This window comes from Streptopelia decaocto, assembly GCF_964273445.1.
Source record: "Streptopelia decaocto genome assembly, chromosome: 2".
In the NCBI taxonomy this organism is placed as follows: domain Eukaryota; kingdom Metazoa; phylum Chordata; class Aves; order Columbiformes; family Columbidae; genus Streptopelia; species Streptopelia decaocto.
The window spans coordinates 137,564,390-137,585,914 of NC_138655.1; the positions used below are offsets into that span (position 1 = coordinate 137,564,390).

At 45.6% G+C, this 21,525-nt stretch overlaps 1 protein-coding gene across 5 annotated transcripts; it reads left to right on the forward strand.

Annotated features, from left to right (window-relative positions):
• The first annotated feature begins 1,701 nt into the window (after positions 1-1,701).
• On the forward strand, positions 1,702-21,408 carry LOC309435718 (serum paraoxonase/arylesterase 2). 5 transcript variants are annotated; one of them, XR_014183218.1, is made up of 11 exons: positions 4,683-4,777; positions 5,978-6,048; positions 10,743-10,798; positions 12,307-12,472; positions 13,568-13,694; positions 14,491-14,691; positions 15,364-15,445; positions 15,955-16,083; positions 16,987-17,157; positions 18,294-18,502; positions 20,834-21,408. XR_014183218.1 is itself a non-coding variant. In XM_082044359.1 (10 exons), the coding sequence occupies exons 1-9, from the start codon at positions 4,698-4,700 to the stop codon at positions 17,143-17,145; spliced, it is 1,071 nt and encodes a 356-aa protein (XP_081900485.1). In that variant the 5' UTR covers positions 4,683-4,697; the 3' UTR covers positions 17,146-17,157; positions 18,294-19,554. The 5 variants fall into 5 exon arrangements, 4 of the variants coding, with proteins under 4 accessions (XP_081900487.1, XP_081900485.1, XP_081900486.1 ...); XM_082044359.1 differs by lacking the exon at positions 20,834-21,408 and having other exon boundaries at positions 18,294-19,554; XM_082044360.1 differs by lacking the exons at positions 18,294-18,502; positions 20,834-21,408 and adding an exon at positions 18,124-18,286.
• The last annotated feature ends 117 nt before the right edge of the window (positions 21,409-21,525 follow it).

Consider the following 21,525-nt stretch of genomic DNA (forward strand, 5'->3'; position numbering starts at 1 on the left):
TTTTCATATTAATTGCTGCCTCAAAGTAACTGTTTTCCTGCTCTGACTATACAGGGCGCCTAGGTGGCTCAACATCAGTGAAAAGTATGGAAAAAGCACAACTCGCTTCAAGGGAAGACAGCAAAGTACTTGAAAGACAGATCTCTCGGGAGTTACTAAACAGATAAAACTCATCATACTGAGCTGAAAATAGTTAGGAGCTGAGAAAAAATGCTGGGGGATTTATCCAACTTTCCTCCATTTCCTTATTCTTCCCTAAGCCCCTGCCTCTGTTGGCTTTTGAGCCAGATGAGCTCTAGCTCTGACGCAGTATAGCCACTCTTTGGATCTTATGGCCAATTCTGATGGCTGTATCTCCCCTGTAGACATTCTATCAGATGAATTGCACCCACCTTGTGCCAAAACAGAGGCCCAGGCAGTAAGCAGTGTGTGCTCTTGCAATTAAACTGTGGTGTAAATGAATAGATGAAACAAATGCCAAGTAAGCATGCTGTAGCAAGCTGAGATAAAAATCATTCTTGTCTAAGCCTTTTCACACTATTGAATGATACATTCAAAATAAGGCACAATGTTTCACGATCTCATCTATGCCATGGAATATATTTTCTAAAGGTACATGTATTCATAGGGAAGGCAAAGTCCATGCCTATAGGGGGATTGGCAGCATTAATAAATGCTAGCTTTTAATGGTAGCTGCTGAACTTTATTTTGTCATCCCAATATCCCAAAACTTTAAACATTGCTTCCCACCCATCCCACCACATACTTGGATTGAAGCAGACTTCATTAGAGTGAGATTTGTATGGACAGGCAAAAAAACAGCCCATGTCCCTGCCCCCAAAAAAGTAAGTCCCACCTACCTGTAATTCCAAATTAATCAAGGTTGAGAAAGAGGAAAATCGATATTCCAAAACTGAGGGGGAGGAAACAGTGACTTGTATTTCCTCCTCTTCCCTGCCATGCTTTGCTTGAAGTGTGGAGCATCTGCTTGGCCTTAGGGACAACGGCAAGAAGAGCAGAGACGAGCTTTTTTGTGATTTCTCAGCCATTCAGAAAAGTGCAAAGGCACGTGAGCCTTGCAGGTGAGGGCATTCACTGTGCAGAGAACGGAAAGATAGTTGCTGAGTTGCATCGATCCAGGAAGGTGTGTTCTCCACAAAGCAGAAAGCACAGGGAGGCCAATGCTGCAGCTGATGCAAAAGGATCCTGCATGTGGGACCCAGAAGGCAACCATGGTGGCTCCTGTAGTCCTTCTGCATGGAGAAGAAAGCTGTTGGAGGGAGCGTGGCAGTGAGAGCTAACATCATTTAGGGGGGAAACTTGTATATCTCTGCATAGAGGTGTACGTGGAGCACTTGTGCATTCTGCACCATGCAGTCTTTGCCTAACACAGGTACTTTTATACAACACTTCTTTTATTTTTTTTTAAATAACAGAATCTGACACTTGGTCCACTTGTCTTTCACAGGAGTGCAGTAACACGGAGCCCACGGAGTCCACAGAGCAGCTCTGGCTCCTCCTTCTGCCGTTCTCCCCGCTATCCCCGCACCTGCAACTTGTTGGCCGGGCCAGCGGGCTGACAGAGCCGTGTCCGCAGGGAGAGTTAGGCTTTTCCGCCCCCGGTTCGGGCGGGCCGGGGCGGGGGAACACAGGGGGTTGTCGCGCTGCGTTCAGCGCTCTGCACCGGAGGCGGCCCGGGGCGGCGCGGAGGGGCGGGGCGGGACGGGACGGGACGGGACGCGGCGCGGGGGAGCGGGGAGCAGCGGGGAGCGGCCATGGGGAAGCTGCTGGCGGTGGCTCTCGTCGGGATCGCGGCAGCCTTGGTGGCCGAGCGGCTGCTGGCCTTTCGGTGAGCCGCCCTGCCGCCGCGGGCCGTGCGGCGTCGCCGGGAGTCGCGCAGCGGGAGCGGGGAACGGGGGCGGTTCCCGGGCGCACGGGGCGCGGCGCCGCTGTCCCGGAGGTTAACGGGGTTGCGGGCAGCCGGGGGTACCGGGGACCCCGGGCGGGATGGACTGCGGGGTGTCGGAGCTGCGTGTCCCGTTGTTGGCGGTGCGGGATGGGACTGAGCGGAGCCCGCAGCTGAGGGGTGGCAGCCGGTGCCCGCCACGGGACCGAGACGGGCAGGGGTGGCGGGTGCACCCCTCCGAGCGTGGGGGCACTTCAGCTCCGCATCTGGAGCGTGACTTAGCGAATAGATGCCCTTGCACAAGCACGGTTGGGGCCAGCAGGTAAAAGTTCATCACCACTGCCATCGCTATCATCATGAAGGGAACTGGTTTTCCCCAGAGAAAGGCTGGGCACTGGCTTGCTCAGCTGTGCCCCTTCAGAAGCATTTATGCACTAGAAACGCCCTTTCAGTAAGGGGATGTGAAATCCTGCCTGGCAAGAAGCTGGTGTCAAGGGGGCCAAAGAGAGAGGGTGCCCTGTGTCCGAGGGGCTGGTACCTCTGTTTTTGCACAGAATGCAGCTCACAGGGATATGCCAAAAACACTGTCTTCAGATTTACTTCATTTTCTGTCAATTGGCAAAACAGTAAGTGGAAATTGGGTTGCCAGAAACTTGCATTATTTTCTACCAAAGCTGACCGCTGGATAACAATAGCCCATGTGTACACGAGGTTTTCTCTGAAGGAGCACAGACTTCTGCGATTGTAAGTTGCGACCTCTCTCTCTAGTAGCTAAAATACCCAGCCAAATCATGCTGACGGGCAGTGAGGTGTGAATATGAACACTAGTGTTGCAGCAGTTTCTGAACTGAAAGCTAGTAAACACAAACTGGTTGTTTCCGGCCACAAAAGTGATAGTAAATTACTGTGTTGCAAGGCAGCTACATCATTAGAATTTTGCTCATGTCCACAAGGACTCCAAATGCCTGACCTTAAAGCAACAACATCCATCTAACTGATCTTTGGGTAGGTAGTAATTGTAGCTAATTACAAAAAGAGACTTATACTCCCTGGACTCAGGTACCTCACATGGATGTCTGCATCTTGAATTAAATCCACCACAAGCGCTGGTGATAACTGGGGTGGTTACATGACCCTCCTGCCCTGGAGTTGCACAAGCTGGAGTGGCAGAACCAGAAAATGCTCCCAGGTTTTAGTGGGATGAGCCGTTTCAAAGCAGCGTGAAGACCAGGGGACCCTATGTCCCCTGCAAATCAAATGAACAAATGAAATATTGGGAATCTGGTAAAGCAGAATCTCCTGATGGAAACAGGATCCCCCTGTCTCTGTAGCTCTCTGTGGGTTTTTCCTGTGTGCTGTGTTTTCAGCAAATTGCAGCATAGCAGCGGTCTTAAGACGGTTGCGGAGTTTGGAAACACACATCTTTAGATAACAAAGTACTCTAAAATCATTTAACACAGCCTTGAGAGGAGAAACTGTGGATAGTGTTAACTCTTGCCAGGCCTCTCTGTTATCCATCTCCCCTCCCCAGAAGGCAGGAATCCAGCAAAAACTTTTTGCTTTTCCTTCTTAGTTTGGTATGTTGCATCTAGATAGTATGACACAAGAATCCATGAAATGCTTAAAAGATAAGGCTTGAAGAATTATTACAAATCTCTTACAAACTTAATTATTCTTAAATGAGGTTTGCTTATGCATCTATCATACTGCTGATAGCTACCAAATGGACTTGAGTAGTGCTTGTGCAGCAGAAAACAGGTGAAGTTCTTACCAACTGAAATTACACCGATTCCCCTACTGACAATTTAATTTGCTAATTCTTCTCTGAAGAAAGGTGTGAGCTAATTTGTAAAATCTGAATGTGAATTATACTATGCTATGATATTATTGTTCATATATATTTATATACACACACACACAATGTTATAATTTTGTAACACTCTTCATTAATATGGTGCTCAGCTTGCATAATATGTTCAAAATAGCAGTGTGCTTCCAGAAAGATGCTGACGGTTTTAAAATAATTGGGAGGGGATACAAAAATGAGAAGTGGTGTTCAGTCCTGTCAGGACAAAAAAATCCAACCAACCAACCAACCAACCAAACAAAAACAACAGCAACAACAAAACCCCTAAAAACCCCCAAACCACCAAACAAATAAAAAAACCCCATAAATAAGGAAAAAACCCCAGCAAACCCAAGACCTGGGACTGGCACATCTTGAGAAAAACTGAAAGACAGAAATCTGCTGAGGGAAAGGGAATGCCTGTGGTCTGTGTGCCCCCAAGCGGGACAGCAGGTGGAAGGCTGAAGCTGGAAAGAAGAACTGGATGGGAGGCAGTGCTGTGCACTGGGGTTCCACCAAGTGAGAAAATTCCTGCTCTTTTTGAAGTTGCATTCCCCACAGTTTGCAGGTCCACTGTGTTTTCAGTACGGCCAGTTAGTTATCTAGGCCATCTGGCTTAGCAGCTAAGGCTGGCTGAGCTAGATAAACTGACACATTTTGGAAAAGCCTCTGTATACACTGCAGGCTTGTGACCGGTGTTCTTTTGAATTACTCTCATTCCAGCCCATGAAGTGTTTCCCTGGGAATGCTGTCGGGATATCATCAGCCCTCGCTGGCTGCTGGCTGAGTTCCTGCTGTGCTTGGGGCACAGGGACGCTTGAGATCTGCCCAGGGAAAGCCGATGCAAATGGGAAAGGGAAAAGCCCTGAGCAGGCAGCAGGGCAAACTTTGGGCATGATCACCCCCCTCCAGCTTCGGGGGCTTAGTGGGTTCTGCTGTGTAGGGATGGTGAGGGGGGAGCTGATATCCCTCCTTTGCTGCTTGAGGGCTGGGAGCCGCTGCAGTTTGCTGTCAGGACCTCTGAGGTAGGGAAGAGGGCTTGGGAGAGTGTAACTTGGCTCCTTTCCCTTGTCTCATGTTAACAACTTGTGTCAATGATACAGCATCAAAGAAATTTAGAATTCAGAATTAAGTGATTAAAAAAACGCAGGACTGACATCCCACACAGTGCTCAGCTGTATTGCGTATTTATATATAAACTGCTGTTTAGTTTATGCCTGAAACTACGACATAAACATAGCTAGGTTTTGCTATGGGATCTTTGCATTCAGAATTTCCTGTGGTTTGAGGCAGTACAGCCTCAACATGTATGATAGGCACGCAAAGGAGTAACTACATTAGTTTAAAAGCTTTCTTGGGGGGGGGGGGGGAGATAAAAATAAAAATTAAAAAGAAATAAATATTCCAGTACACTAGCTTGACATTTTTACATAGAAACACAACATATTTGCTTATGGCACTGCAGACCACCGTGGTCAAACACAGCAGTCCTGGTAGTGAGATGCCTTTCATATAGACTTGCAGACAACTTGATATGGAGGAGATGGAGAAATGTGCAGGTACCCGTCTGTATCTGCTTGTCCAGTAAAGAGTGAGCCAGAGATTGAGTTTTGTGGGTATCCAGGAATGAAATAAGCACTGCTGAAGGATAGTGCTCTGGGTGGGTACCAGGAGAGAAGAGGAAGGGGTGGGGTAATTGGTGAAAATTTTACTTCCAAGTCCTGCCTGTTAGGAAATGGTAGTCCTGTCTTGCAGTAATGCGATCGCTGCTTTTGGGTGTGGGGTAAGAAACGAAGACAGTGCAGCCACTGGTGGCCTGGTCACCAAAAATAGCCAGTGGGTTGGGGTAGAAGGTCTCTCTTTCCTCATCTGAAATGCTGGTCCTAACTGCAGGGTTGCTACTATATTTAGGTGGCTGAAACCTGAAGAAAGTGTGGCTGTGTTATCATTTGAGCTGTGTGGGTCATGGAAGCTTGTTTCTGAAGCTCATGAATCAAGTCAGGTTCCTGAAGATATTCAGTGTAGGAGAATCACGATATTCTGCAAGTATTGCAGTGATTTGGAGCGATTGATGTTGTCAGTTCTGGGTTTTGCTTATTCAGTATTTTACAGCTGATTTGTTGCTTCTTCATGACAGACAATAAAACTAAGATAAAGCTATTCTAGAAATGTTACCTGCTTTAAAACTGGCTGTGTGCTGTTAACCCTGCTCTTTGCTCTTGCAGGAACAAACTCAATGCTTCGCGGGAAATAGCCCCAGTAACCCTCCCGAACTGCCGGCTCATTGAAGGGATCGGTACGTGCTCAAAATAACTGAGTGCACTGCTTTTGTCGAGCCTTATTTTGCAACTGCTTCTTAAAGCCAGCTTCCAAGCCTTATCCTGAAAGCAAAGTGCTAATTTGGCTTTCATTTGTTGGACTTCGAGGTAGGGAGAAACTGCAGAAAGAAAATGATACTGAAAAACTAGCCAGTTTGGTGTAATATTTTTGCCTTTGGTATTTAATGTTTCCGTTCCTTTCCGTGGAAGTGAGTACCTTACAAACACTCCTCTTTTGCTCAGCCACTGAGGAAATCATTTGGCTTTTAGATTAGGGTGTGCTTGGTTCTTCAGGCAGGTGCCCACAGGTGAGCTGGTGACCTCTTGAAGGCAGGATGTGGTGCCAGGGTGGCGGCTCCGGGAGAAAGCCACCGGCATGGGGTGAAGGAGCGGCTGCTGAACACCAGCCGCATTGGCCTGCCTTAGCACCTCATTGACATGAGGAGATTTTGGAGATGGCTGGTACCGCACCTTACGAACAGCAGCCAGGAGCTCGGTGTGGTTGCATAATTCAGCTGTGTGGTTTCAAAGAGCAAGGGGTCATATTTGTCATCTTAGTGTGGTTTGCAAGAGGTTTAACAGGGCAGCTGGTATGTTGACTTTGTACTTTGGGTCATGTGTTTAACACATGGCAATGTTTCTCTCTCTCTCTTTTTTTTTTTTTTTCCTCCCTTTAAGCTTTAAAATTGATGACTTTTTTTGTGTCTTTCCCCCAAATTAGAATTTTTGAATTTAATACAGGCTTAGTGACTGGGAGTTTTCTCCTCCTTATTATTTTTGGCTATGTCTTGAATTCTGTTGAAATTTGCCTGGATTTTGCATGTGTGAAAGTCATTGAATGAGCTTTATTAAAGCCTTGCCTTTGAGCTTGCTGAGTCACTGTGTTGATTTCATAAGTGTTGCTTTTTCCTTGTGTCAGGAATCGATCATCTTTGTAAAGTCAAATTACTGCCACGAATGAGCATGTGCACAGTTCCTTTGCCTGAGGTGATGTGCCTGAGAAATTGCATTTGAAAAAATGTTCCAGGTCTTTTAGATTGAGCTGAAATTTACTCATACAAGACTCTGAATAATGCTTGTTTGATGGTGATTAATAGAAAAGTCATTTCTGAGTAATTCTTTTAAGCATATCACTGTTGCAATCTTTACAAAGACATTTTGCAGCATGATTGCTCTGTTGAGGAAAGAAGAAAAGCTGGAAATTGCAAATACAATTGTGTTTAATTTCCAAACAATAACTCAGTTTCGGTGCCTGACATTTACGTGGAGATTAGGTGAGTTCTGAGAACCTGGCTCTGCTCAGAGGTGGCAGTGGATCCATTTACAGAACTTCGTTTCCTCTTCTTGCTGTGCTCCTGAAACCCAGTCCCTTCACATGGACCCCTGCACCTTGCTTTGCCTTCGCTCTGTCATTAGCTGCTCTTTGGAAAAATTAAAATGCCAAAAGTTAATTCAGCAGGTCCAATGTGGCAGAAAGAGAAATAAAAAAGGATTTGTGCAAACTTAAAAGTTTGCATGTTCGTGCAAATGTCTTCCAAAATTCATTCACTATGACTGGGGAGGGGGCGGGGGCATATTACTCAGAGAGATCAAGGAGCCCAAATATCTAGATACTGCCCAGGTAGCGCTGTTCAGACCAGGGGTTTGCTGTACTCAGATCTGTGAGGTTGCTCTTGTGTGTGACTTTGTGTAAGGATATCTTTCTACATGGACCTCTTGGTCCTCTGAGCCTTTTCCTTTAAAATGACAGTATAAAGTTGAATAAATAATCTGCCTTTATTTCAGTGTTTAAAACAGTCCTTCTGAACTCTTAAGTAAGTGGGACATAGGTAATGAGCTGGATCAACTCTGAACAAAATAAACTATCCATTCTGTACATAGAAGAACAGGCATCTGGTACAGTCTGTTGTAACCATGTTAAAAGTGCATCTATAGTAAAGGAAGCAAACCCTGAGTAAGTCAAAAAATTCTCTAGTGGAGCCTTTTCTTTCTGCACAATTTCATCTTTTCTGTGTCTCTCTTTTGTTTTTTTTTAAGACTTTGATCTGCTCTGCCTTGGGAATATTGTGCAATGTAAACACAGATGCAAACATTGAACAAATCAATAAAAAATCACAGCTTGTCCTAAACCTCATTGACAAATACATAGGAAAGGCTGTATTTGTAGAATAAGCAGTATCTTCTGAATTTTATTAGTGTCTAATCATGTTAGTGGTTTATAATAAACTGACCATATGTCCTGTACTAGTTCCTAAAGTTCAAGAAGCTACTGTAGAAATTACTAGAAATACTTGCATCTGGGAACAATTAAGGGAGTGTAGGTGAAATAGTCACTTGCTTTTGGACATTAAATCCAGGTGGTTTTCTGTTAGACGCACCTGTGGAATACATCATACTAACATAAAATAAATAACAAAAACCCCCACATTTCTAGGGTAAGCAGTAATTTTTCTTGGTGTATTTTTTTTTTTTTTAATGCCACCTCTTCAGTTAATGCCATGGACAAGACGGGCTTGGTGATACAATTAACCAATATTATAGTGCAGGTAGCTGGTACCTAATAAATCAGTTCCTAACTCTCTCTGAGCAAACTGATCTGGTTGAAGATGTCCCTGCTCATTGCAGGGTAGTTGGACTAGATGACCTTTAAAGGTCCCTTCCAACCCTTCCAGCTGTTCTATGAGTCTATATAGCGCCTGTGACCGCAGCCCAGAGCCTTCCCAAAATGTGGCCTGCAGGAGAGCCCAGGAGCTTGCCCATGTCTGTGTGTCTGTCCCTTCTTTGCTGTCTCCGCTGTGCTGGCGCAGCAGGATTGTGCTGAATCAGCATTTCTCTGCTCTTCTGACAGCGCTCTCTCTCTTCCACACAAACCAGGACCTGACTGAGAAGTAGCCAAAATGTGCTTTTCTGGGCAGTTTCTTCTGAAGTAGTGGGGTGCGAAGCTCTCATTACTCTCCTTCCGCCAGAAACTCGTACTTTTAATTATCTGCTCCCAATTAGCCTGCTCATCTTTCTGCTTGGCAGCCTCACTAATTCAGTAGCACTAAATTATTATATCTCTGTTTATTCACTCACCAGCATAGTCTGCCAGTAAAAGCTGTCTGTCCAGCTCAGATCACCATGGTAATAGAGCCTCTCAGCATTTATTAATGTTGTTATTTTTGCAGCAATCCCAGGAAGTGGGGAATCACTGCTAACCCCATCTTACAAATTGACCAAGACTTGGAGAGACCAAGAGCTGAGGCAAAGAAAAGGAGCTTGTTGCTTAAACCAGGGTGTGAGCCAAGCTGGAAAAAAAAAACCCTCAACAACCCAAATTCAGAATTTTAGTTGGAAAATGCATGCTTGTGGTGGAGCAGGGGCTGGCTGAGGCTGAAGAGGAGCTGTCCCTGTCCCTCTGGGAGAAGTTGTGCCACTGCATCTCCCCAGGGCTGAGCTGGGCAGGAACTTGCCTGGACGGGCGAATTTGGGGATCTGGTTCCTCCCCACAAGGGCCGTTCAGTGACCACAAGATGAATTACAGCGTGGCCGAACCAGTGTAGGAGTTACATAAAAGCAAATAGGAGTTACATAAAAGCAAACAATAAACCCAACTAGAATCTGCAGGCACTCTCTCAGGAGGAGGTGCTGAGATGCTGGAGATGGTGTGAACCATGTTAAGGTCACGCCGGTGGTCTGTGGCCAGGCAGGAGGGGGTGTGGAAAAGTGGGACAAGCTGGGTGAAAACCTTTGTGTTGGTGGCTCTGTTAAAGAAAACCTGCAGAACAACTTCCTTCTTGAAGCAAATGCTCCCAAGTAGGTTTGCTCCATCATCTATCATCTGGAAAGTGGCTTGTGGGGAATGCTGGTTGTGCTGGTGATTGGGAGAGGGAAGGCTTCTTAGGGGAGCGGTGAGAATGTGGGATGGCAGATTTGCTTCAGCATCAGACTAAAAGGTCTATGGAGCTCTTTATCAAAGCCTAAAATTACTGCAATGTTCTTAATAAAGGGCTTTAAAAAAGTTCCTTTCCCTTTTCTCTTCTCCCTTCCCCTTTCCCTTCCCTCCTCTTTCTTCCTTTTTCCTTTTCTTTCATGGCAAGGAAAAATAGTACAGGAAATGGCAATATTGGTAATGATTACCTGCAGTTAAGTGTGGTCTAACTATTAAAGCCCTTAGCTGTTAAAGATATAGTAGGTTCTCTGTCACTTGAGAGCTTTAATTAAATATTGGGCAATCCATCTTAGCGAAGCGTCTCAGCTCAACTAGGAGAATTAGTGTGCGCAACTGCCAGAGCTGCCTTATGCAAGAGTGCAGGCTGAGCGATGGTGTGGGTCTCACCTGAAAAATCTTGTCGTCTGCGGTAACTGCTGGTTGCAGAACACTGTTGTCAGAAGTGGGAGATTCATCCCGTGCCGCCCTGGGGCACATGGAGCAGGAGACGGCCCGGCCACTGCAGGGCACCCCTGAGCCCCCAGAAAGAGGTGAACCCCAGTAGTGTTTGCTAACCCAGCATGCTGCTGCCTTCTGCTACCACTGCTAATGCGATGCGAACTCTTCTGCTGAACTTCATAGCTTGTGCAGTCATATCAGAAAGAGGCATTCATGAGACCTGGAACTGTACTAAAAAGGAGGTTTATTCAATGGGACATATTTAATGTTGTCTGAAGAGGCCTGTTTATCTCTGTCTTGCAGAAGCTGGCTCAGAAGATATCGACATACTTCCCAATGGACTGGCTTTCATCAGCTCCGTAAGTGCTGTACTCCTTCCTATGCAGGCCTTGCTGCTTCCTTATCTACAGAAACCGTAGGTAAAAATTGTAGGATGGGCTCTTTTTTTCTACATGACTGGCTGGCTCCATAGGAACGACCCAGACTTCTGTCAGCTTAGCCAGAGTTTCCTTCTGCTTGAGCAAGTGCAGTTCTCAACACTGAAGTGATGGTGGTAACTCTGACACGTTTCCTATTGCACTGACTTGTCTGCCCATGTAACCTTGAATTTCTTCCATCCTGCTTCCTTGAAATGCTGAAATTTCAAACCTCTCCCTTGTTAAGAAGGTGTGTTAATTCCCTACCTTAAAAAGAAAAAAAAATCAGTTGAGGTGTGTTGATTTTGTTGTTCCTGGTGGTTTTTTTTTTTAGCCTTTAGAACATAGGTTTTCAAGCTTTTCTTTGCACTCAGGATGGCTAGTGAATACTTTCTAAAACAAAAGCTTATGTTTTCATCTGTGTGCTCCAGGGACACCCAGGGAATGATAACGTTGCAAAAGTCATGCCAGAAATTGTGAGCTGTTGTGCTGCTGCTGCTCCCCGTGGCTTGACGCCATTGGATGCATTCTGTGGTGCTGTGCTCCCAGTTTGTCCCCACAGCCTGTCTGTTTGCAGGGTGGTTTGACATATGGGGAGCACCCACCTGGAGGGTGGCTGCAGTGGGTGGCAGGCGCTGCCTTGTACATGGCTGCTTGTGCTCCCTGCAACTGGGTCCCTCTGCGCTGGGACTGGGGCAGAGCTGGTCCCTCTGCTGCCATTGTAGCACAGGGGGCAGAAGCAGAGGGCTTGTGTCAGAAATATTGTGGCCAGCAGGATTGGGGAATGATCGTCCCACTGTACTCGGCACTGGTGAGGTCGCACCTCAAATCCTGTGTTGAGTTTTGGGCTCCTCACTACAGGAAAGACATGGAGGTGCTGAAGAGAGTTCAGGGAAGGGCAACGAAGCCGGTGATGGGTTTGGAGCACAAGTCTGATGAGGAGCAGCTGAGGGAACTGGGGCTGTTCAGCCTGGAGAAATGGGAGACCTTATCGCTGTCTACAACTACCTGACAGGAGGTTGTAGAATGGAGGTGTTGGTCTCGTCTCCCAAGTAATAAATGATAGCATGAGAGGAAATGACCTCAGTTTGCACCAGGGGAGGTTTAGGTTGGATATTAAGAAAACCTTTTTTCCTGGAAAGGGTTGTGAAGCACTGGAACAGGCTGCCCAGGGAAGCGGTTGAGTCACCATCCTTGGAGGTGTTTAAAAGATGTGTAGATGAGGTTTTAGGGACATGGTTTAGAGGTGGACCTGACAGTGTTAGGTTAACACTTGGACTCAATGATCTTAAAGGTCTTTTCAAACCAAAATGATTCTGTGATTCTATTCTATGACATCCTGATGTGTGCTTGCAAGCCCAAACAAGGCTCCATGTTTTCAGCCTTGTGATGCTTCCCTTTACCTTTTATTCAGGAATGATTTTCCTATTGATTTTGATTTTATTTTACAGGGCTTGAAATATCCAGGATTAAAGAACCCTGAACTGGACAAGCCAGGTGAAATCTTTTTGATGGATTTGAATGAAGACAATCCCAAAGCAGTGGAACTGAGAATCAGCCGAGGGTTTGATCTGGCATCATTTGTCCCTCATGGGATCAGCACCTACATAGACAAAGGTAAAGAGACCTTTAGCCTGTGGTGGTGTTGAATCTCAGCCTAAAGATGAGAAATAGAAACACCTTTGTGGCCTTGCATTCCACCTGCAATAGCCTGCGCTTGCTGGGACAGAAAAAGATGTCTGGATATTTTATTTTTTTGGGGCTCTTTTCTAAAGGCAGCTGCTAAAGCAAACACCTTTGCACATACTCACAGACTGTCTGAGACAGAAAGATGTCCTGTGTATTGAAAAGAAAGAAAACATGTGAAGAGTGTAAGGAGTTAAAAATCACACAAAGTTTGTTTTACCAGTTTACATCTGTCTCACCCTGGGGTCAAGGGTTTTCAGGAGATGTGTGTTCCACCAACTAGTAGTGACCAGACACAGACTTTTGTGGCTAAATTATAAATTATCGAAGCTTTGCAAATTACCAAAATCTCTGGTACTCTGTAGCTAAGACATGTTCTCATCTCTAAGACCAACAAAATACTCTTCGTGCTCTCCTTCCTCTCTTTTTCCCTGTCCTTTCACTGGGAGTTTTAGCGGGGTAATTGGAAGTCTGCAAATACTAAGAGAAAGAGAACTATTGGTGCAGCTTGGTCTGCATCCCCATACAGTCACCTTTTAAGGGAAGCTGTTGGAGACATTGGTGGTGGCTAATTTAGGGCCTTACCAGCACGGCTGGGCAGAGGGACTGCAGCCTTATACAGAGTACAGAAGGAGGATACTCCTCCAGCTTGGTCAGGGGATGTAGTAAATAAACCAGTCTAAACTAGTCACTGCACTGCATCAGACTGCAAAATCCAGTGCCTTGGGCACAAGGATGGAGCCATAATTTCTTTCTTCCTTGGCAGAAATAGCAAAAACGTAGTTTATACAGCAGCTCCCTGTAGAGTGAGCCCAGGAGAAGAGTAGCTGGAGGTCTGGAGCCAGGTGCAGTAGCATCTTGCATTGCTTTGGTACTTGTCCTTTGGCCTCTAAAGAGCCATGAGGGAAGGGCACCAAACGCAACACGTGCTCTGTGCTGGAGGCTGCTCAGAGCTGAGAGTGCTCAACAAACTGTTGCAAAGAACTGGTGAAATTCAGCTGTTTCTGTTTCTTTTTTTTTTTTTAGATGACACCGTGTACCTCTTTGTTGTGAATCATCCCCATCAGAAGAGTACAGTAGAATTGTTTAAATTTGTAGAAGATGACAATGCTCTAGTACATGTGAAAACCATTCGACATGACCTCCTGACAAGGTATTGGAGCCACATACCACCTTTTCCCAGAAGAACAAGCTACTTTGGTAAAATCTAAAGTAGGATGATTTTGGGTTTAGGGTGTTATTAATATATCCTCTTTAACCAGCTTTCCCATTTCTGTTATTGATTACTTCTTATCTGTGTAATCAAACCCTATATGACTACAATCTCTTCTGTAAATGATACTTTTAATAGATGTATCACTAAATCCATCTTAAGCACTGCTGTGGTTGATGCCAGTGAATTAGCTTGGCATCCGTTTCTCCTGTCGTGTAGCCTACTCTCAGGTCATTGCAGATATGAATCTTCAGATATTCTATTATTCTGAATTCGCTACACTCTAAACATACTTTTAGCTTTTTTATTTTTCCTTTTTCTTTTGCATACAAAATTTTCTTGGTCTGTCCTACTGCAAAATGGTTGTAAGAGAAACAGAGCATGATAGATAGAGTTGTCACAACTCCTACCTGTTCTCTGGTGTCCAGTTGAATGTAATCAAAAGAGAGAAAAATTTCCTTGGGCTTATGGACAGGTAGCTGGATCTCTAGCTGATACCCTATAGTCCTGTCCAGGTCTCAGCACTACACAGTCCTGGTTCATGTAAAAGAAAATAGAAGTAAAAAGGATCTAAATAGGTTGGTGTTTATCTGAAGTAACATCTGTAGTTGCAGCTCCTTATTATTTGTGGGATTCCCATGTCCTGGCTGGACTCTGGGCAGTCCTACAGTGCTCCTTTGTACCTCTCATTTCATTATTTAGTTTTTTTTCTTCCTCTCTTTTTATTTTTTTTTAGTGTGAATGATATAGTAGCTGTGGGACCAGACAGCTTCTATGCTACCAATGACCACTACTTCTCTGACTATATCTTGATGTTTCTGGAGATACTCTTGGGTTTAACTTGGTCAAATGTTGTTTACTACAGTCCAAAAGAAGTTAAAGAAGTAGCATCTGGGTTTTATTCAGCCAATGGAATTAACATTTCACCTGACAGAAAGTAAGTTTCTCCTTGCCTTTGAGTTTGTTCAATCACCCGAAAGAATCCCAAAATCCTAACTTGTACATGTGGTACTGCTGGGGTCAAGTGTCTAAACCAGGTTGTGTAATACAAGGTGTATTACAGGTGCTACCTGTCCAATGTAAGCAATACAGAGGGTTTGTAGAACACAAGTTGCATGTCTTGGTCTATAACTAGAGGCAGTGTTTGCTGCTTTGCCTGGTGGTTTATATACAATAAGATCAAAGGTTGTTGCATTTTAACCAGCTGATACAGAAATTTGTGTGTATTGGTTACAAGGATACATGGGACAGAATTTCTGCAAGTGGGGAATGCTCTACAGTCTTAAAGTCTGTGTGACTGAACTAACCAGTCCTGTGGTGTAGACAGGTCATCTTAAATTTAAAAAAAAAGCATGTTTGCGGATCTCACAATCCAAGGCCTGCTTCAGTGTCGTAAAGAAGAACTGGCACACTGAGAAGCTGCATTAGCGTCTCAGCAGGTTGGCTTCACTCTAGTGCCCTGTGACCTGCTTGCAATCGCTTGCTATCACTATGTGAGATCTGTGGGCTGGCATTCCTCGTGGGAAGAGCTGGGCTTGCATGGGAGGAACTGTCTGGTTTTGGTGTCTGCTTACTCATACACATTGCTAAGAGGCTCTTTCTTTTGAAGGTACATCTATGTTGCAGATGTATTTGATCATAATATCCATGTTATGGAAAAACATGCTAATTGGAGTTTAACGCATGTAAAGGTAAGCTGCTGCTGTTTCATAAAAAAGAGGCATATATGAATTTTGGACAGATTAGTCTCCAGGAATGCTTGAGATTTTGGCCTGATTGTGTGTGAAGTTCTGTTCTGGATGGCTCCTGCTGTGAGTTTGCAGAGGTGCTGTGTGCCCTGTAAGAGCTCCGGGTCTTCCACTCTCACACCATTAACCAGTGCGGGATGCTGGGCTGTAGAGCCACAGTGGAGTCTGCCCAGTCAGTGGGGCTCAGACCACAAAGCAATGAAGTAACCAACATGAGGCTTGGTGGGACTGAGCCGATGGGGAGGCTCAGCACAGCAGGGAGGCTTATCATGACATGGAGGAGGGGATGAGGCATACTGGGGGGCAAGAAAAACAGCACTAAGGGAGCAAATAATTTTTAAAAAATCAGTCTAAGTTAGGGACAAGCCTATTGATGATGTTACAGTTAGCTTCCAGGACTTGTAATTGCTTTAACTTCTCTTTTTTTCTTCTTTTTCCTCTGTGATGGATAGACGCTGCAGCTGGACACTATGGTTGACAACTTGTCTGTTGACCCTCACACTGGAGATGTCTGGCTAGGAGGTCATCCCGATGGGATGAAGCTGCTCTACAACGATCCTGAAAATCCACCTGGCTCTGAGGTGCCTTTTGGGAGATGTCACGGGTCTCTTGGCTATGTCTGTGCAAGAAAGTTGCTCTGTTCACATTGCCCTGGTGTAACTTAACTCTGCATTACATAGAGGAGAGCCTGGCCAGCCTTGGCTCCCAGCTTATAGCTTCTGCTCTCGTATGGAAAGCTGAACAGCATTTCCTCACTAACTAATTCAGATCCTTAGGAGACAACTGAATCATTTCCACCCAGTAGCTCGGACATTCTAGACTCCCCAGGCTGCTTTCTATGCAGCTCTGGCTGCACAATCAGATTTTGATGAACTGTGTTAATTACTGAGCCGGCATCTCTGTGCCAAACAAAAAATAATTGAGTGCAAAGCATGACCAGAAATGTTCACAGTGGAATCATTTATCTGTGTAAGTGCAGTTCATCAGTAGGTGACACTGTTATTCTTCTTTCCTCCTGAAATCAATGAGGCACTGGCATCAGTGTGCTGCAGCTGCCAGTGCAGGTGACTGGTTGGTGTCCATTTGATTTCAGCCTTGTCTGCAACTTCCCATAAGGCAAAATTATCATGTGTGATAGCAGTAGGTTTATGTCTGTCTGGAAAAAAGCACGAAAATAGAAGATATTAAGTAACTTTTAGGCTGGAAAAAAACTGTGCATATGCCTAGTGCTGGGAATGACTGCCTTTTTTGCTTACTGGGTTGGAGACTCTGTTGTGCAACTACTTAAAAAAAAATAAACAGTCTCCATGGACCATGCTTCGCTGAAGCAAAATTTGTGGTCCTATCACACAAATCACTTGGTTGCAGTTACCAGCAGCTGATCAACCTCATTTGCTGAAATTAACATACCGATTGATGTTCCCTCCACCATGGAGGATTTTCAGCCACGGCTGTTTCAGTAGACGTGTCCCCCTCCTCTGCAGGTCCTGCGCATCCAGAACATCCTCTCGGAGGAGCCGGTGGTGACGTGCGTCTATTCCAACGACGGCTCCGTGCTGCGGGGAACCTCGGTGGCATCTGTCTACGAGGGAAAGCTGCTCATCGGCACAGTCTTCCACAGAGCTCTCTACTGTGAGCTATAGCTCGTCTCGGGGGTAAGGGCTGCTGCAGTGGAGAGGATTTAATTGCTTGGGAACTCACCTAGTTTCTGCTAGACTTGCTAACAACAAGACTGTTCCAGTAAAGGTTAACTAGAGCCATGGAAATGTATTTTAGCCTTCCTCACCAAATGAGAATTTTATGCAATAGTAGAGGAAATGGAATTGAAGGTGAGAAATTAGTTTCTTTGTGTAATGTGGAGGAGCCCATGTCAGGAACAAAGGGTAACCTTTAAGTTTAAATTCAAATTACACATGACTGAACCATCACACATTGAACTATCTGTTGCGACTGAATTTCTGTGTGACATTTGTGGTTTTCCTTGTGTTTTGTTTTGTTTTTTCCCCTGAGAATACTGATTTTGTAAATGAGAATTGCTAACTACCTGTGTGGTGTGCTTTCTTCTCACCGACCTTTGGGCCTTCCTAGGGACTGTGCTAAGGGTCCTTCTTCCAAAATTTCCTGTTGGCTTTCCCTAGTGCTTCCAAAATAACTGGAAGCAGAATAAATGGATAGTTCAGTCTCATTTCTTCCCTTTTCCCCCTTCAAGCCATTTCCTAACGTTTTTTCAGTTTCATAAATGTCTTAATCGTACTAAGAAAAGAGGGAGGGGGGGCTCACTTTGAAGTGGTTTCTTCATAAGTCTTGAAAAGGGACTTTAAAAAAGCCTTTTGTTTTTTCCTTAAAGGGTGGGAAACAACTCCCAAGCACCTTTGGTGAGAAGTTCTTTAGCAGTTACTGTTGTTTGTCACAGCAAAGGGAGCATTTTTGGGTGCTTTGCCACAGTGACTACCTCCAAATGTGGGTCATGTGCGTTCTGTGGTCCAGTCTGTGTGGAGCTGCTTCCCGCTGTGTGTCCGTGCAGCAGGAACACGTGTCCCTTGACGTTTATCCAGCAGTTACTGATCATGTTGTGCACTGCGAGAAGACCTGTTAAAGTTTCTGTTGATTTATATTTTTAGAGTGGTGGTAGTTAGCAATTGCTGAATAGAGAGTCCTTTGAAGCTGGGAATCAGCATTGTGCTTTACAACGAGACCTGAGTCTTGCAGAAGCCCCTGTTTGAGCCACCACTTGGTTTCCTGCCTGTGGACTGAGCTCTTCATTCATTAGCAAAGATGTCCTTGCTCGCAGAGCAGCTCCTGCTGGCGGCCACCATCCCCTCTGCTGACGCGGTAGCGTTGCCTCGCTGCTGCCTTTCCCCCGCTGCGTGGAGAAGAAGGGCTGGCTGCTCGTGAAGTGTGAGCTCAGGAGGAGAAGGAGCCCGACCCTGGGTGCTAATTGCTGTTCCGGTGTCCCTGCTGCAATTTGTTTCACCACTAGCCGTGGCCTCCTCTAATCTGGTGAGTGTGTGGAAAATTCAGGACTTTGCAAACACAAGCATGCTTCTGCCTACAAGACAGAGCAAATAACCTGCTCTGAAGTGACCTGAACACTGAGACAGGAGTCAGAGTGTGTGTGAACGTTCATCTGTCTTTGGGTTTTGCTCTTCCGGCTAAAGGATGCATTACTGCAGGGTATGGCTTGGCCCTGAACAGCAAATGCGTGTGCTGACATCTCTTGATTCCTGTGCTGTTCCTTTCTAGCACAAACAAGCCTCATGGCTTTCATCCATTGATACAAAGGTGTTATTGCCACTTTCTGAGGGACAAGGACAGCTCTAACTGGAGCAAGGAGCGGTGCCCGGGCTTGTGGCTGGGGCTGTGTTGCAGTGTGGGAGGGACGGTGCCACCGCTTTCTCTGCACAGCTGCAGTCGGCTGTGGGTCTTGCTGCATCTCCTCCAGCCCGGGCCCCTGCACTGCCACTGGCTCACTGGCAGGGACACTGTGGTGTCAGGTACATCCCTGGGCACAAGAGGTTGTGCGAGGTTTAAGAAATGAGCCTGTGGTGTGTTGTCTCAGTCACTGTGCCTTTCCCGACACTGGCAGCATCCCACTGCTGCCATGCCAGACAACTCCATCATCCCTGCAGCAAGAGTGGTTGCTGGTGTTTGTGTTGTTTTGTGTACAAATAGCACATGCTGCAGGGGTCTGGCAATGGCTGGAGGGGGAGACTTCAGGGTTAACCAGGCAGCTGATTGACCTCGTCTCTTGGGCATGGCCCTGCCTTAGCAGGTCTGTGCACAAACCGTGTTCACAGCTCCTCTCCAAAATGCCCACAGTTGATCTGGGGACTTGAGCGCTGCTCAGGGTTTAGTGCCTGCCTATGGAGGCTTTGGTGACAGGGACTTATCCATTCAGATCACGGTTCAAATCTTTTGCTAACCCTGGCGCGCAGACAGCTGAGCTGGCCCTGAACCAGGGCAACTTTCGTCTCATTCCTTTGCTGGACTTGGCTTCAGCATCAGCTGACTGCACCAAGCACTCGAGAATGTAATTGATTGTAGCTCGGGTTTGCTGCTCCTTCCTTAGCAGCTTCTCTCCCAGCAGGACGTTTTCAACTGGAAAGCAGCGTGCTTTCCTACAGGAACTCATAATCCATTTTCAGCCTTGAGGAACAGATGACATTCCGAGAGCCCAGGCAGAAAAATACTGCTCTGAAGGAAGTTCTCACAATAAGGAAAGGCTGGGGTATTAATTTGTTCATGATTAGCCATCAATGTCCCGCACTAGAATTTTAAAATAATTATTTAGGCTTGTGCCACTATTTGTTCTCAAGTAAATTAAATACCGCCTTCTAAAGACTTGAGGTTTTGCAACAGTGGTGTTAACACAGCTGAAACACCAGCCAGTCACGCTGCTGGCTCCTGGATTTACTCTGTGGTTGTAGAAGCGTAACAGCTGGGATTCCCTTGGCACTAGTAGAAGTAACCCATCAAAACATTACTTCTGTATTTTCCAATAGCTTAGAACATCTTCAGATGAGCAAATCTACATATTGTTGGATGTTGTCGAACTTCTATTTTTTTGTTGGTTTTGGTCTTTCAGAAAATAATGTGTTCACTCGTGAATAAGTTTTTTTTCTCTTTTTTTTTTTTTAACTGCTCCTATACTGGAGGTTTTCCCAGCACTCTGCCCACAAAGAGAAACATGTGCAAGCGACGGGCCTTTTTTTTTCCTAAAGCATTTGAGAGGGGAGAGATCATAGGTAGGATTTAGTATCTGTTCCTACTGGTAATGAAACTTTGACTTTTAACCAGAGGCAAGGAGGGTTGGAAGCCCATGCCACCCTACCCTAAAGGTGTCCTGCCTCGCAGTGCAGGGGTGGGAATTGAAGCTGGGCCACTGTGCATTGAAGTGGTGCTGGACAGGACAGACAGCAGACGCGTTCTGCAGCTAAAGCCGTGCTGGAGCAAAGCTTCCACCCCTCGGTACAACGCAGCAGCGGCCTCGGGGGAGAAAGAGCAGTGGACGAGGATGCACCGCAAGCCCAACCTCCCACCGACAAGGGAACATGCGGAGGGAATGTCCAGGCTGCCCTCCCAGAGGAGACATCACCCATCACCTTGTATGAGCTCTGTGGAGCCCGGAGCGGTTCTGGGCATTTGGAAACCAAACGGCAGGGATTTGAAACAATTCACACAACAGGGATAGATGTATAGATGCCTCCAGGCTTAGGAAGCTGCTGAGCAGACACATTTTACATGTCAGTTGTGGATTTACAGCCTCTTTATATACCCGTTTTAATTAATATAATAATTTTATGGACTGAGGATTCTTTTATCTTCTTGCAGGTGGTGGCTATATTAGCGGAAAGTAAGATTTATGATTTGAGCCACTGGGAAACACATCCTGGGTTGCACAGATGAAGTGCAGAGTATTTGGCCTAGATTCTGCCAGATGTAAATCCGCTGAAATGACTACACAAATTGGACAGTCTGTGCTGTCTGCTTTTCCCCAATTTAATGCTTTAATAAAATCAAATGAATAAAGACACATTAAATTAAAAGACAGAACTGCTGTACTTTGAATGTATAAAATGCCCATTATAACTAACCTTGAGTGTAAAATGTTTTTATATACCAAAACTAATCAAGGTCTTTTAAAGAGAGAAACGTTGACCAGTGTGAGCAGGAAGGCAGCCTATTTTCACATCAACCTGCAGCAGAAGATGGCACACAACATCTCAACTGCATATCAAGAAAAAAGGCCGTTATCTTTCCTTATTCTTTTTGGGTTTTTTTACTTATTTTTACATAATTACAGATTGTAAATAAGATCCACTCCGAGGCCTGTGAATCATGCCAATTTGGCCAAGAGCTGGGATTAAAGTAATCTTCGGCACTGAGTAGAAGGAAGAACAAGCAGGGCAAGGTCCATGTGTCCCCTCCCCCAGTGTGACACCCGGCGCAACAGCTGTCCAGTTGTGCTCCCCATTTGTTATTTCTTCTGGAATGACCAACAAACGGGCAGGAAAGTGAGGACT